General features: G+C 47.0%; 1 protein-coding gene across 4 annotated transcripts in view; it reads right to left on the minus strand.

The window, feature by feature from the left end:
- ACACA (acetyl-CoA carboxylase alpha) overlaps positions 1-15,528 on the minus strand; it is a 103,010-nt gene that overhangs the window by 42,791 nt on the left and 44,691 nt on the right. For 3 of the 4 annotated variants that reach the window (XM_066333557.1, XM_066333554.1, XM_066333556.1), the window contains 10 exons: positions 14,351-14,494; positions 13,755-13,851; positions 12,469-12,576; positions 10,024-10,080; positions 9,664-9,708; positions 6,933-6,974; positions 6,370-6,585; positions 5,712-5,867; positions 3,524-3,727; positions 370-525 (listed from right to left, as the gene is read on the minus strand). In XM_066333557.1, the coding sequence (XP_066189654.1) occupies positions 370-525; positions 3,524-3,727; positions 5,712-5,867; positions 6,370-6,585; positions 6,933-6,974; positions 9,664-9,708; positions 10,024-10,080; positions 12,469-12,576; positions 13,755-13,851; positions 14,351-14,494 (1,225 nt within the window). The remainder of the gene's footprint in view (positions 1-369; positions 526-3,523; positions 3,728-5,711; positions 5,868-6,369; positions 6,586-6,932; positions 6,975-9,663; positions 9,709-10,023; positions 10,081-12,468; positions 12,577-13,754; positions 13,852-14,350; positions 14,495-15,528) is intronic. The other variant, XM_066333555.1, reaches the window with a different exon arrangement.

Here is a 15,528-nt window from a genome sequence, read left to right on the forward strand (position 1 = left end):
CTAAAATATCCCTCCTCCCAGTGCCTGTCCCTCCTGACAGTATTCCAGGGATAACACCTGCTTTGGGGTTTGAATCATGAAAGAGTTTTCCCCCCAAAGTGAAATTTGAATGAGGTGGCTCAGGACAGGACCCAGCAAACCAGAACCACCACCCAGGAAGGGCAGATGACAAGGTGGGAAAGCAAAAAATAAAACAGCAACAAGAAAGGGGAGATGGTTTGTGTTTCAACTTCTACTGTTTGACTCATTCATGGAACTCCAGCAGTAATTTATCCTAATTTCACTCCAAGTAGATTCAACCCACAGCTGATAATCCCACTCCAGGCCTCTGACAGTCAGGATGGCAAAGAGAAGAGCCCAAACACTCACCTGCCTGAACATCTCAGGGATGTCATAGACATAGGACGTCCCTAAAGTCTGTGCCTGGAACCTCTTGGACTGCAGCAGGTCTTTGGTGACGTAGGGAGTGTTGATCAGCATCCCATGGAGAGGTCCCTGCTTATCTCCATACGCCTGGAACATGATCTGCAGGACAAACCACGGCCAAGCCCTGCTTAATCCACGGGTTCTCCTCCCAAAAATCCCCAGGCTGACTGTCCCTGACCTCTGCAAAGCTGCTCCTGGTGCCACAGACAGGCACCTCATGCTCCATCACACACTGCTGCCCTTTTGGAGACGCCGACACTGCGCCAGGCCAGCAGAGCACAGAGCACATCCCCAAACATCACAAACCCGGGCCTGAGAGGAGCTCCCAGTGGCCAGCAGCTCCCCTGCCACCGTGCCTGTGCCAATGGATGGATGGGGAGAGCCTGGGAGCAGCCAGGAGAATTCTGTTATTTATGGGGCGGGATGCGCCCGCCAGCCGGGTCAGCACTTGCATATGTCACTGGGCTTGAAGTTTTGATATTTTAAGTTTAAAAGATTTTCCCAGGGTAGCAACATGAATTATCAACTGCCGTGCTTCAGGGCACTAAATATTCCGGGCAGGGAGGGTTGGGAAGGGAAGCTTTTCAATGGAGAAGCAGGAGGAAATAAAAACGGGATAAAAACGGCCCCAAACGCTGCTGAACAGGGACACACCTGGCAGGAGGGGCATGGCTGGGATGTGTTCAACAGAACTTATCTCATTGGAGATTAATTTATCTCACTGGAGATGAATTTATCTCATTGGAGATGAATTTATCTATTTGAAGATGAATTTTATCTATTTGAAGAATTACACAGAATTCGGTAAAGCCCATTTTTGTTTTTATTTTGTGCCTCTTCAGTCTGCACGAACATTAATTTGGCAGCAGCTTGTTTAATGGGAGAAGCATTTGTTCAGGGTAAATGAGGGGTTTTGTGACACTGCCAGTCCCGGGATCTGTCAGGATCTGCACTTGGAAATTCTCCTTCCATCTCTGGAAAGCTCTGTAGGGAACTGGAGAAGTCTGTGCTGAGCATCACCACTTATCACTACTGAGAAACAAGAGATCAGGGTCATTCTCTCACCATGAAGCCTTCTTCCCATTCTTCAGAAGTCAGGAAAATACCCAGCACATCAGTAATATTTGAATTTTTTTAAAAATATTCCTCTATGTTTAAAAGAACCCTCTGAAAACACAGGAGAAAACCCACAGATCTGAACCTTCCCTATAAACCTCCATCACGAGGGAGAAGTTTCCTAAAAATATCAGATTTTTATTTTTTTTTTTTAACTAGAACTCAGTTTAATATTCCGGAAAACAAATCAAATTTAATACCAGAAAAGTTGCTAAAGCCACACACAGCCACATGAGCTCATTTCCCCAAGCTTTAAATAACGAAGCTCAATCAGTTCAGAGTTCACTCGTGACCTTCACAAGTGACTGACCCAACTCAAGGGTTAAGCTGAGCTGCTGGAGATTATTAAAACGTTCTTTTCTTTCCTCCTCTGACCTCAAAGGCAGGAATGAGGTAAAACACACTGACACTATCTGCTCTGGGATCTCAGAGCTGGATGGACTCCACGGCCAGCAGCTCGCTGGAAGAATTAAATGGAAAAAAGAGGGAGAAAGGTGACTCAGCACTTTGTGTTCTACATTCACAGTGCCCAAGTGATTTATTCTGCTGCTTCTCCTGCCTGGCAGAGAGATGATTACGGAGGGAGATGTAAACATTTCTCTATTTAAATATTTTCCATGCATCCCATGCTCCATGGATTTTAGCATATGTAGGTATTGCAGTTAACCACACTGTTCCTGCACCACGGAAAACAGAAATACCACAACAGCCACAACCATTACAAAAGAGCCCATTATGCTTCGTAAAAATGATATAAAAGCACCTTCCATAATTTTACATCATCCTACCCAGGTCACTCCTTATATCTTTATAGAATTTAAAGGACGCGTTCACAAATTTTCTTCCACCTACTCAGGAAAATGTCTAATTAGTAACATTTTTTATTACAACTTTCAGGATAAGCATCAGCAGCGATTCTAGTACTTTTTGGAGCACTCTGAGGAAAACTCTTTGGGAAAACAGCTGCCCAAATGACTGAGGGCATGTACAAAACAACCAGAAAACTTGACTGATTTAATTGATCACATTTTCACATCGGCTGCTTCAAGTTTATCTTTCTCCTTCCTTTGGCTAAGTTGAATGGCAATTTTGTGTTACATGAGACACATATTACAGGGCTTGAAGCAACCTGGTCCAGTGGAAGGTGCCCATGCCCATGGCAGGGGGTTGGAATGGGATGAGCTTTAAGGTGCCTTCCAACCCAAACCATCCTGTGATGACCTGGAAACACCAGAGCCCACACGAGAGTGTTGGGGTACAAATCCCCCTGGGCCCCACTCACACAGGCCCAGGAGTGTCCAAAGATGTGAGGACTGAGTTAAAACCTTCAGAGAAACTAAGATACATGAATTCACCCAGACGTGAGATAGAAATGCAAGTATGGTTTTAAATAAATAGAGGATTTTTTTAAGTGCTTAAAAAAATAAGAGCCTGTGCTAGTAAGCAAAAAAAAGACCTAATAAACTAGGTATTCCTAGTTTATAGTTCAGTAATATCACCTTTTGCAAAGTTAGTTAAATTGTTAGTCATAACAAAAATAATGTAGCCTTGCTTGAGATTCCTAGATAGAACAGACCTCGAATTTGTGTAAGAATTTACAAATATTAACACACATAGATCTTAGCTTAGGATAGGTCCAACACTTTTGTAGAGCATTTGTGTTTAAGCCTGATTGGCTAAAAATAGATTTGAATGCACTAAGAATGTTGGAACACTCACTTAGGGGACACAGAACACATGCTGCTGCTGCTGTTCTCTTTACTGCTGCTGCTAAGATGCTACCACTTCTGCTTGGGACTTCAGAGACTTTATGTTAGAAGGTTGCTGCACACTGCTATGGACTCAACTTTGCCTCCATGGGACTGATTTAACGATGCAATGAAGGACTTGTTTTTAGAACTGCTCATCTTCCAGCCTTCAATGAAGACGCCCAAACCTCTCGGCGTCACAAGAGCTCCATCACCCAACCCCGGGGACCTACCTGCCCCGTCCTGGAGTCTGTCACCTCCTTGTAGAGGCTGATGTCCAGGTAGTAGCCCGACTCGTTGGTGAGGAAGAGGCGGATGGGGATGGCCTTCCCCGTGGGCGTCAGGCGGATGTTGATCTTCAGCTCAGCCTGCAGCACGCGCAGCTTCCAGAGGCGGCTGCCGTAGCGCATCACCATGGAGCGCACCGACTCCTCGATCTGCACGGGGAAAAGGCTCCCTCAGCAGGTGCTGGGCAGCCCAGTGGAGCTGGCCCTGCCTGTGCCAGGGGTGCACTGAGATGGAATTTAAGGTCCCTCCCCAAACCAGATGGTTCTGGGAATTTTTCTGGATCCGTCACTGCTCTGTGTTCTCCCACATCCCGCTGCTCCGAGGTGATGAAGGAGCATCACGCATCAGCACGTGCCCACTGCAGGAGCTTGGTGACTTGTCCCTCCTCATCCCAAGCCTTGAGACAGGCAGGAACTCCACCTGGGGACTGCAGATGGAGTGGGACAGTGTCGCCCCCAGGTTTGCCTGCTTTTCACTGTTTGAATTTTGTTCTCATGCAGCTTCAACAAAACTACGTGTATTTTCAGAATTTATCTGTTTTGTTTACATATTTCTCCTCTGGGAGGAGAAAGATGATTGATGGTGATGTTCACCAATGAAGTCAAAGAGGTGGCTACCTGTGAAGCCAATCTTTGACCTGCTTGTCAAAGTGTGTATTAGATAGAGTCAGGAAAATAAAAAAAAAGAACTTTCCTGCCTAACCTTTCTGCTGCCTGCTCGTTTTTTCGTGTCCCTAACAGTGCTGGATTCACGGCTCTGTTTCCTCATGGCACACAGAGCCACAGAACCATGGAACACAATCATTAAGTTGGAAAAGACCTTGGTGATCATCAAGTCCAACCACCACACCCCACCCAGCACTGGGAGCCCCTGCCTCCCCTCCACAGGCATCACCCACACCCGGGAATCACAGAATCCAGGGAAGCCAAACCCTTGGCAAGCAGTTCTGTAGCCTTCCTATGCACAGTAATCACATTTTCCTGCCTGCACGGAGCTTTAAATCAACAAAGCAATTACCACTTGGAGCTGGCCCTTCTGCTCTTCTATTAAACTTTATAAAATACCACTGTGGGCAAAGCGCATATTAAAAGAAGGCAATTTATAGGCTGGGCTAAGCATTTTTCCCCAAAAAAAAGTCTCTTTTGCACAGCAGCTCAAGGAAAAGTCATGGTTTGTATCTGAGGGCAGCCCCAACTTCCAGGGATGAATATTCCAGCTTCTTCTGAACTTCCTGGGAAACAAAGGCACTGGATGCACCAGGAAAGGTTCATTCATAAAAGGGATTTAAGCCACCAATTTTTAATCATGATTTAAAAGTCAGCAAGCAAGAGGGAGCTATTTTGTTAGCAGTTTCATCTTTTTAAACTTTCAGCTGTTCTCCTCAGGAAAGGTCAGCTCTCATCTTTGGGTACCCATGAACTGAATGCTGATTTCCAGCTAAATTCAGCCTGGACTTGGGATTTGCTTTGTGGTGATTCTGCTAACCACAAACATCCTTTATCCCTGAACACTTTTATCTGTGCATCTACAAAGCTTAATGTTCATTTATTTATAACGTTCATCTCTGTGGTTTTGTACCAGAGACTGAAAATGAGGCACTTTTCGTAGCTGAATTTACAGATTCTTTTTAAGCTCCTAATTTACCTCATGTTTTATTTGGATGGAATCTGAACTTCTGTAACAAACAGAAGAGCGTTTACATCTGCTTCCTTATTAAAACTGTTTACCTCAAACACGCAAGGAAAAAAAAATAGGTTTAGTTTCAAACACAAAGCTTATTTCTAACACTTCTCCCTCAGTTTACACAGAGGTGCTGAGCTGCACAACAAAATGGATTTAAACTGCCAGAGGGCAAGGTTGGGTGGGATACTGGGAAGAAATTCCTGACTGTGAGGGTAGGGAAACGCTGGCAGAGGTTGCCCTTTCCCTGGAGGTGTCCAATGCCAGGCTGGATGGAGCTTGGAGCAGCCTGGGCTAGTGGAAAGCACCAGGGTCAGAACAGGATGACCTTTAAGGTCCATTCCACCCCAAATCATTCCATGATCCTGTGATTCTACGAACAAAAGACCATTTAGTTCTGACAGGTGAAGCCCTGGAAAGACAAGCAGCCCCGAGCTGGGCAGGAGCTCCCACCTTGGAGGGGTCCATGATGACGGTGGGCACGAAGTTGAGGAAGATGTGGTTGCAGTCCGTGCGCACGTTGGTGTTGTTGAAGGCCACCTCCAGCTCATCCATGGCCTCCAGCAGCAAACGCTCCCCCTCGTTCTGCAGGTACTCGAAGGAGGCTTCCTGTGCCAACAAACCAGTGACTTCTCACTCACAAATCACTGCCAGAGAGCGCAAGGTTTGGAAAACTGCAGAGGGATGTGGTGGGGAGAACGGGACCCATGGGTGCTGCTGGATGTGCAGCCCTGGAGCAGATCCACCCCCAGCCCAGTGCTCCCAGTGCCTGATCCCATACCTGGCTGCCTTGTGCCCTCTTTCAGCTCAGAGTAAATCTGAAATCAGACAGGGCAAGCCACTGTTGCCTCAAGATCTAAGGCAACAGACCTAAGTCCAAGATTTAAGTTCAACAGATTCAAAAAATCTAAGGATTTATGACTCTTCTCTTAGACTCCTGAAAAACCTCCCTGGAGTACAGGAACACCAGGACTTCAAAGGGATGGTTCTGCAGAGCAGCACCCCCAACACAACCCCCAGCCAGCCATACAGGGAACGGTCAGTTTGGGATCCTGCAGGTCCCTAGGGTGACCCCGGCGTTCACTCACCCTTTGGGAAGGGCCAAACTCACCTTGGTCACCAGGTCCGAGTGCCTTATGATGGCCCTGACGAAGAACCTGTAGTCTGTCACCTCTGTGCCCACCTCCACCTTGGCTGCCCCCAGGTAGAGGTGCATTTTGTGGTTGGCACAGGGGATGGCCGTCAGGTCGAAGTTCCTCATGCGGTTCAGCTCCAGCTGGAAGGCCAGGGCTGGCTCCAGGTGCCTGTAAATCCTGTCCTCCTCGAACTGCAGGGGCCAAGGGCACAGCAAAGAGTGCATTGAAAAGGTGGAACACTCAGGGCAAGAGCTTCACAACACCCCTTAGGAAATTTCATATTTAAATCAAACTCTAAGACTTCCAACAAACCCAAGCCAGGCTTCTTTATCTGGCACTGGGAGCTGTGAAATCCTTGAAGCACTGAGAGCATAGTACAGATTGCAAAAACAGCAACTCCTCAAGCTCATCCCCTCAAAAAACCCTCTTTTCCACAGAATCCAGAAGGTTTTGTGCTGATTCTGAGTCATGAATCACTGCATGAAAAAAAGGATAAAGCCAACAGCTGGAGAAAAGTGTCTAAAAATATCCAACTCACCTTATCCCGGGCACGGAACGTGAAGAACTTCGGGAATTCCCTCTGTTTGGAAATAAAAACAACAGTGTTAGTCCTCCCAAAGCAAGCCCTGCTGTCCCCAGAGTGCTCTCAGGCCACTCCTGGGGCAGCACAAGAGATGACACAGGTTGTCCCCAGCTACTTTTTCAACATCACAAAGGTGGTGGGAAATCAAGTCACCTTCAAGACAGCAGAGGCAGCTTTAACCTGCCCTCACTAGTGCAGAAGAGGCTACTTGATTGGCTTTAGATTATTACTGTCAGTTAGGAACAGAGAACAACACAGAAGTGTCCAGACAGCAGTGGGAAACCTTTTCTAGTTCTGATTTAGACTCCTGTGGAAATGTCTGGAGTGATATGAACATTCTGCTATGGATATGCAGATGTACACAGAACAATGATCTTACTCTACAGCTCTCTTCACACCATTACTGCCAGAAGTACTCCCTTCCCAAGGAAAACTGGGAGTTGTGATCAAGTAATTTTATTATCCTCTATGGAACAGCAAAAAAAAAATTTTAAAAAATCCCTCATATACCACTCAGTTTCCCTGATTTTCTGTTGCATAGAGAAACCCCTGGCAGAGCCTTGGGAGTTTTCTGAAATATTGTACAAATCTTAGATGAAGAGACAAAGTCTAGACATCATCCTGTCCCTCCAGTCCCATCCAGGCAAATCCATCCCCTCCTCTGGAATTACACTTTTACTGGGCAGAGCTTTGGTCAGTGCCTTGCACCACACGAGAGCACTGCTGCCTGTGCTGAAGGTGACCTGAAGGGACACACACAACTTGCCAGAACTGCCTTATTAAGCAAAAAAAACAGGGAATCTGACCTGGAGTCACTGAATTTCTGGCTCACATTCCATTATCCATGGAAGATGAACAGCCCCAGCTGGAGGGAGTGTGACAACCAGTGACACTGTGCAGGCCACCACTGAGCAGCACAGATTTTAAGGCTGAAAGTACATCTCTAGTCAATCACCTTCCTTTCTTCCTAGGTAAAACAGCCCCCAAATCTCACCCTGATGACTCTCAGTTGAGCAAAACGACTTGTGTTTGCCTGGAAACCCTTCCAAAATAAGCAGTGGTACAAGAAATGCTGCCTAAAAACTCAGCCTCACCCAATCAATCCATTGTCTGCGAGCCTCATCTAAGAAACAACCTCCTCCATGGTTCCTCACTTCTCCCAGTGCCTCCTACCTGTCCTCCTCTGCACTCTGCCAGCTTCTCCCACCATCTCCAGGCTCATTCCACCACTAATGGAATTGCTTCCAGGGCACCTCACTGGTGGGGTGGGCAAATGTCATAATTAGATGTGCACAGGCACAAAAATCCTCAGTGCTCCGGTACCAAAATCCAAAAAGAGTGCTCCGTTTCCTAGGCAGAAGAATTATACCCCTGCTGTGTTCTAATCAACCAACCATCATCAAGACAATCAAAATAATTTGCCTAAATTAGCCAATCAAGACACCCTGCAAACTGCAGAATGCGAAAAGCTACACCAGAAATCATCAGAGTTGATTATTATACTAATAATCACGTTAAAAACCTAATGAGATGAGGAAATTGGAAGCTTGCTGGAGCAACTCTCTATTACCTCAACATGCTGGGAACTAATTATATAGACTGTAATTAAAACAAAAACAAACCCAAGCCCAGGCCCTGGCTAAGTTAATAGTTGGTCCAGTAATGAAGGGGCTGGGATAGGAGACAGTAATAAAGACTGACAGAGCAGCTCCCAGAGGTGCTCCACAAACTTTGCAGCCAGATGACAGCACACCGAGGATGCAGGGAGGGCTTGGGGATGGTTCCTTCTGCTCTGTGCCTCCTTTCCGACCTCTGACACGTCCCACAGCACTCACTCAGCAACTCTGATTTTTCCTTTCCCCCAAGTCCCATTCTGTTCTCTAAAACTTCCTTTTTCAAACCTAAAGCCTAGATCTTTTGTGCAAAATGCCCCCAAAAAACTCTCCACAAAATCTGCTTTCCTAAGCCATTGGCTGACACCTCTGTACCATGAGCAACAATTCCCACGTGGTGACTCCAAAATAGGTTCAAACACTATTTCTGCTGATTTGTAAACTAGTTTTCCCTTCATAAACCTTCCTAGACCAGCTGTGTGGAGCACAGGGTGGAATTATTGCACTTCAAAGGCTGCTGATAACTTCCAGAATTGAAAAGTGGACACCCAAGAGATAAAAATCTGGTTTGTGCCTTACATTGGCACCTGAACCAGACCTCACTGATGCCCAGGCCCTGGGGAAAGAAGTAATTCTCAGCAGTAAGAGCACCAGACATTTCCCACATCACAAAAGCACTCTGCAAAATTTAACAAGTCCCTCCAGCGACTGCGCCGAGTTATTTTAAAAATCAGCAAGAGGCCGAAAGAAATCACCAAACTAGGTAAGAAATGCCAAGGCTTCACTGATAATTGCACTCCAGAACAGAAGACAACACTGAAACACGAGGCAGTCTTGGTCAGTGTGGCTTCCTGAGCTCAGCCAGGTAACGAGGGAGACTCAGAGCCTCAGTGCTGAGGTTTTCAGCCTGGGTTTGCAGCCAGATGTTCAAATAAATACTTCACCCCTTCACTTTGACACCAGTGTGGGCATTAAATGCCTGCCTGAGATCCAAATGAGCAGCCCAGAGCCCCCTGTGTGTCTCCTGGCCTCACGTCAGGAATGCCACCATGCTCCAGGCCCTTTTTACTTACATGGAATCTCTGATCCACCTCATAGTTGACCTGTTTCCTGAAGTCCTTACAAACGAAACATACACACATAGGAAGAAAAAAAACAAAAAGCAGAAGACAGCTAGCAATTAGGATTAAAATCAAAAATTAATTAATTCAAGAATACAAGAGGCGTCAAGATTGTTCACAATTGTAAATTAATTTTCTTAAGCGAATTCATGAAAACCGTCTCAAGTTTTAGAGGACAAAAACAGTGAAGACAGAACTAAATACAGTAAATATAGTGTTCAGTTTGGGGGAAAAAAAAAACTTGTCAGATGCCAACATTACAATGAGCTAGAAACCAAAGAGTTCTGAGCATCAGGAGAGACATTGAAATACCTTTTGTGCTACAAGGAAAGTCAGCCTCCGAATGCCATGTTCAATCAGGACTGATTTCTGCAAAAACAAGCACGGAAACAGGTGACTGGGCTGCCAGGAAAAGCACAGGCTAAAACCATGCTGAAATCCTCTGTGAAGTGAAAAAGCTCAGCAGATCCTTCTACCTCTGAGCTCCTGCTTCCCTTCAGCCTCCCCTGAGCCAGGATTTCCCACCAGAGGCTCCTTTAGCAGCATGAACACCCAAATCCTGACCCAAAAATCCCAATTCCACCTGAGCAGGTAAATAACTAAATCACAGGAGCGGTGAATTCCAGCTGAGCCTGGCTGAGCTGGAAGCCAGAAGAGTCACACCCAAATCTTGCAGGAAATATCCTCCTTCATCTGCCAGGATTTGCTTTTTGAAGGGAGCACGGCGTAAATGTGGTAGGGTCATGGAAAATGATGGAAAAGGAGTTTTGAAGGAGCTAACCCACAGAAACATGTAGCTCAAACTTGCCTTGGGCACAGAAAGCTGATGGATAACCCAGCCCAAAGCACACATCCAAGGCTCTCAGCCTGGAGGAGCCTTTGGGGGGCCTCACTGTGACCCCCCAGTGCTTTAAGGGCATTAAAATAGAAGGGAGAGGGACTTTTTTGTATGGGCAGAGAGCAACACGGCAAGAATTAGATGGACAAGGATTAGATGGGATGTCAGGTAGGGCCTTAAGGTCCCTTCCGACCCAAACCATCCTGAGATCCCCCATTGCAAAGGTGATACAAGTCAGATGTCAGTTATTTTTTTTTTTTTTCAAACAGATCACAGAATTTCCATTCTGGTTCCTTCTCCCTCATACACCCCCGAGCCTCCTCTCAGAGGAGTGCTGCCATCAGAATTTGCCACACCAGTGATCCTTTGAAGCGTTGAGATCTCGTAATTCTCCTCTTTTTCAAACTTTTCTCCTTCCTCCTCCCTCTTCCAATTCAAAAAAGGAACAACAACTCAGCTCAAGCAGGAAGAAACCAGCCCCTCTCGGCACAGACTGTGATGTTTCACTAAGGTTAAGCCCTTTGAAAATGAGCAGCAGTGACTATATTCATGGCAAGAGGAAGAAAATAACTTTAATAACGCCGCGATTTAAAAAAAGCAAAAATTGTTATTGCTTTTAAAATTCCACAAGTGGCAGACAATAACAGCAGAGCAACAGGATTCTGATTACATGGTAATAATGTGGGTCTCCCAGCAAGGCCACAGCTATTAGAGAGCGATTAGCCATCAGCACCTGGAGAAACTCCATTTCCACTGACTGCCTCAATCTCCTCCACAAGTCATTTACAAGTATATGATCCTAATTTCTATTAAAAAAACCACACACAACATGCTGGGACTAGAAGATTATTTGGACAATTTGGATCAACCTATTTGATAGTTTAATGTGGTTTTGGATTTTTTCTTTTTAAATATTTTTTTTTTATTATTATTTCTTTCCTCCCATTTTATTTATTCCCCTCCCATAAAAACGCCTGGAGCATGATCAAGCAGATGAAAAGCAGAACTAGTTTTAATTCTTAGATTTGATTGTTTTCCTTGTTTAAAGAGACAGGAAGCTGCTGAAGCCAAGTGGATGCCAGTCCCATTTTGGAAGCCCTGATTTCTGCAGGATATGTTCCCACACTGAGAAGCTGGAGGTGCTCTCTCAGTGCTCCCCAAACCAGTGCAGAGCAGGAATCCCAGTTCCTGGTGGGATATTCAGCTCCACAAACTGGTGGAGTTCTTCACACCACCAGGAAGAGCCCAGAGTGGACACAAGGATGCTGTTCCTAACCCAGGCTGTCTCACAACTGCCCCAGCACTCACATCTGGGTCTCTAAAGTGTGTCCCACACTTAGGAAGGAGACACAGAACATGCCAAATCATTCCTGCTCATACCAGGAATATCGTATAAGGTGGATGCTCCAGCATGCTAACAAGGGCAATAAATGTTAATTGCATTAAGACTATGATGATACACAAATCCATTTTAAATGCTTCTGTTGCTCATAGAGCAACCTTATCATCAGGGAAAGGGACTGAGCACATTTTTCAGAGCACGTGGAGACAGTTACTGAACACTGACCTGATGTGTTTAAAACCTTCAGTTACTGAACACTGACCTGATGTGTTTAAAACCTTCAGTTACTGAACATTGACCTGACGTGTTTAAAACCTTCCAAGTCTTTCATCCCACCAAAAATTCAAGGGAAGAAATCCTGAGAGATCAGGAGGAGAAACAATGACCTGGTGGCTTCAGGAAGGTGCAGCCACACCCAGTCAAAGGAACGGCTGGGCTTTAAACGGGATAAATTAAGGATGTAACTGCAGCACGTTTGGTTTGAAATCAAACAAAACCACCCCAAACCTGGGGAACAGACAGACTTTTCCTGCTTTCTAGAAGCCCAGAGAGGCAGAGGGGGATGCAGGGACCTCACCTTGCTCTGGGTGAACTCCCTGAACATGGCAGCCAGGCTGTCGTCGTCGACGTCGCTGTCGGTTTTGATGGCCACGTTGAGGATGTGGATGGGCTCCTCCCGGGCACTCTGCAAGCACAAGGGAATATTCCCCACGGTGAAATAACCATCAGCTTAACACCTGCCAGTCCTCAGAACAGGACCCAGAGATGCTCTGGGGGAAATGAGCTCAGCAGACAGCAGGGAAAAAACTCTGAGGGGAATCCTCGACCAAAGAGCCTCATAAATCTGCAGTTGCACACAAGTCAGTGTCCACAAACATCCAACAGGAGCCTCCTTTGGAGAATCCAACTGTGAGGATGAGACACAGGGTCAGGGCCTCTCTTTACCAGATGCAGCACAAGGACAGTAGAGGACTTGGACATGAAGGAAAGTAAATTAATCCAATTGTAAGGGCAAAACAATGTGAGTTTTCATATCTACAACGGCATGAAATAATGTTGGAAACATCAATTCCATTAGAGCTCCAAGCAATTACAAATTCAGCCTTCAGGAGCCTGTGATGAACTGGGAAAAACTGAGTCTGGACAGGAAATTACCTTGGTGAGGTGAGGGGGATGTAAAGAGAGGGACCTGAGGACATTAAGGTTGACAGTAATATTCTGGAAGAGGCTACGGTGCTTCCACACATCAGGATCAATGGATCAGTGGAAAACAAAGCCCTGTTCTGGACACAGGCTCTATTCCAGCAGAGTCTTCCACTCTTTACCTGTGTCTCTAAGGGAAACTGGACTTCTATCCCTACGGATTAGGGACCACCTGCCTCCTCTGCACCTGTTCTCCACATCCCTGCAAAAACTGAGCGGCTCCACTCAGCCTTTCCTCCCAAAAACAGTTCCAAGGGGTAGAAGAGAGGGAAGAATCAGGATCTGAGGTGACTGGGAAGGGTGTAAGACAGGAAACAAGGCAAGTCAGATGTCGAACAAAGGCGGCTGAAGGTGCAGCTCAATATCCTGCTGCAGAGAGAGGGTCTGGAGACTTCATGGTGCCGTGGATCCAGTAATTCTGCTGATGCTAAAAGCCATAAACTAAATTTACATGGAGAGCAAGAGGCTGAGCCGTGGCTTTAGAACAGAGCCGGAAAGCGGCCGCCTACGCCGAGTCACCTGCTGTGGAACAAGCAAGCAAATCACAGCCATAAATACACAGAGCTCCCAACTCCTGCTCCCAGCACTCCAGCCAGGGAGGAGCATCCAGCCCTGCTGCCAGCCTGAGAGTGCCTTCCAAAACAAAAAAACCCACCCTACCTTGTCTTCATCGTACAGGGAAGCGTGGCCGGCCTCGGGGAACGTCGGGCTCTGCGGGGGAGAGTCGCAGAAGCATCCCATGACTTCATCAAAGATCCTGGAATACAGCAGGGAAGGAGCAGTCACCACCACAGCACTGCCAGCCCACGGAGCACCCAGCTCTGAACCCACCAGCCCTTGGAGGAGAGGGCTCCTTCCCTTGCCGGGCTCAAAGATGAGGAGGCAATTCCTCAAACCAGAGTCTGGATTGTCCAATGTTTGTCAGAGACCTCCTGGGTGCAGGCTGAGGGCTCTGCTGGGGGATTGCCTATCCCAAAAAGGTAGGAAGCACAAAAAACTCCACCCCCTCACATATCTACAAAGCATTAGGAGACATCAGCACGTTCCCAAATGTTTTCCAACCAGCAGGATGCTGATCCCTCTGCCTGCAAACCGCAGCATGAGACGGCACAGGGACACATGGGGATCCAAACAGAGAAACGCGCTCAGAACCAGCCTAAACCCGACTCTAAAAACCTGGCAAAGCCTTCCCCAGCTCTCCCAGGGGCCCAGGTGGGGAGGTGGCCACAGAGGGGAGGCGCAGGCTGCCCACAGACCTGACGAAGTCCTCGAAGGTGCGGAAGGAGACCATGCCGCCCATGCGCTGGCACGGCGGCGTGAAGGAGTTGTCCAGCAGCACGTCGCTGACGCTGGCCACGTGCACCATCCCATAGTGATTGAGGTTGGAGGAGAAGGACATTCTAAACAGCAAGGCAACAAGAGCACAGTCAGCAGGGACAGGGGAAGAGGGGGGACAGCACTGGGAGAAGTTTGGGCAGGTGCTCTGACCACCTGGAGCCGTGCAATCCACGGGGGACTTCCCTGCCAAGCCTCTGGTGCCACCCTCACCTGGATGCTGTCCCAGCGACAGGAACACTCAAGAGTTAGCAAATAATGTTATAACCCCTTGAAACAGGCATTTCTTGAGATGACAGGAGAATTCTGCCTATGCAAAGCTGAACTGATTTTTCCTCCTGTCTTTGTGTTTTGCCTTTACAGGTGGAACATGATTCAAACAGCAACAAGGCTAAGATTTGACACTTGAAGGATTCAGTACATTTCTGAAAATTAGGCTGAGGCACACCATGCTGTATTATCTTATTGATTGCAGGATTCTTCTGATCACACTGTAATTTGCACTCCCCGAGTGCAGTATGGTACAGTGACTTCTCCAAAATTCTTTATTGAATCTTACACTCATATTCCTACTCTTTCTGTTCAGGAAACAACTGGACGTGGCACTCAGTGCTCTGGGCTGGCTGACAAGGTGGGAATCAGTCACAGGTTGGACTCAAAGGTCTTGAAGGTCTTTTCCAACCTCAGTGATCCTGTGATTTTTATGGTTTTTTTAAAGACGCACAATGCCATGGTCAAGACTTAGCAGAGGAGAGGAAAAAAGCCCACGATTAGACTGGACCTTCCTCTGGTGACCACAGCTGGGGTTTCCCTTCTCTGCAGCAATCACCACCAATTTCTGAGCTGTACTACAGACTCATCTCAATTCAGACTTCCCTCAAGAGCTGCCTGCAGCGTGGTGACACTTCTGAAGAGACACAAGCAAGGAGCTGGCTCAGGAACCAGCTCTCCCTCCCTGGAGCTTGGGGACATGAATTTTGCTCCCCTCAGCTGCTGCCACAACAGCAGGAGATGGGGAAAAAAACCCCTCAGGGGATGGATTCCCCAGCACAGAGGGTGCCTCAGAGCTGTGAAGTCCCAGGGGTGCTGAGCTGTGTGG

This window comes from Sylvia atricapilla, chromosome 20, assembly GCF_009819655.1.
Source record: "Sylvia atricapilla isolate bSylAtr1 chromosome 20, bSylAtr1.pri, whole genome shotgun sequence".
In the NCBI taxonomy this organism is placed as follows: Eukaryota; Metazoa; Chordata; class Aves; order Passeriformes; family Sylviidae; genus Sylvia; species Sylvia atricapilla.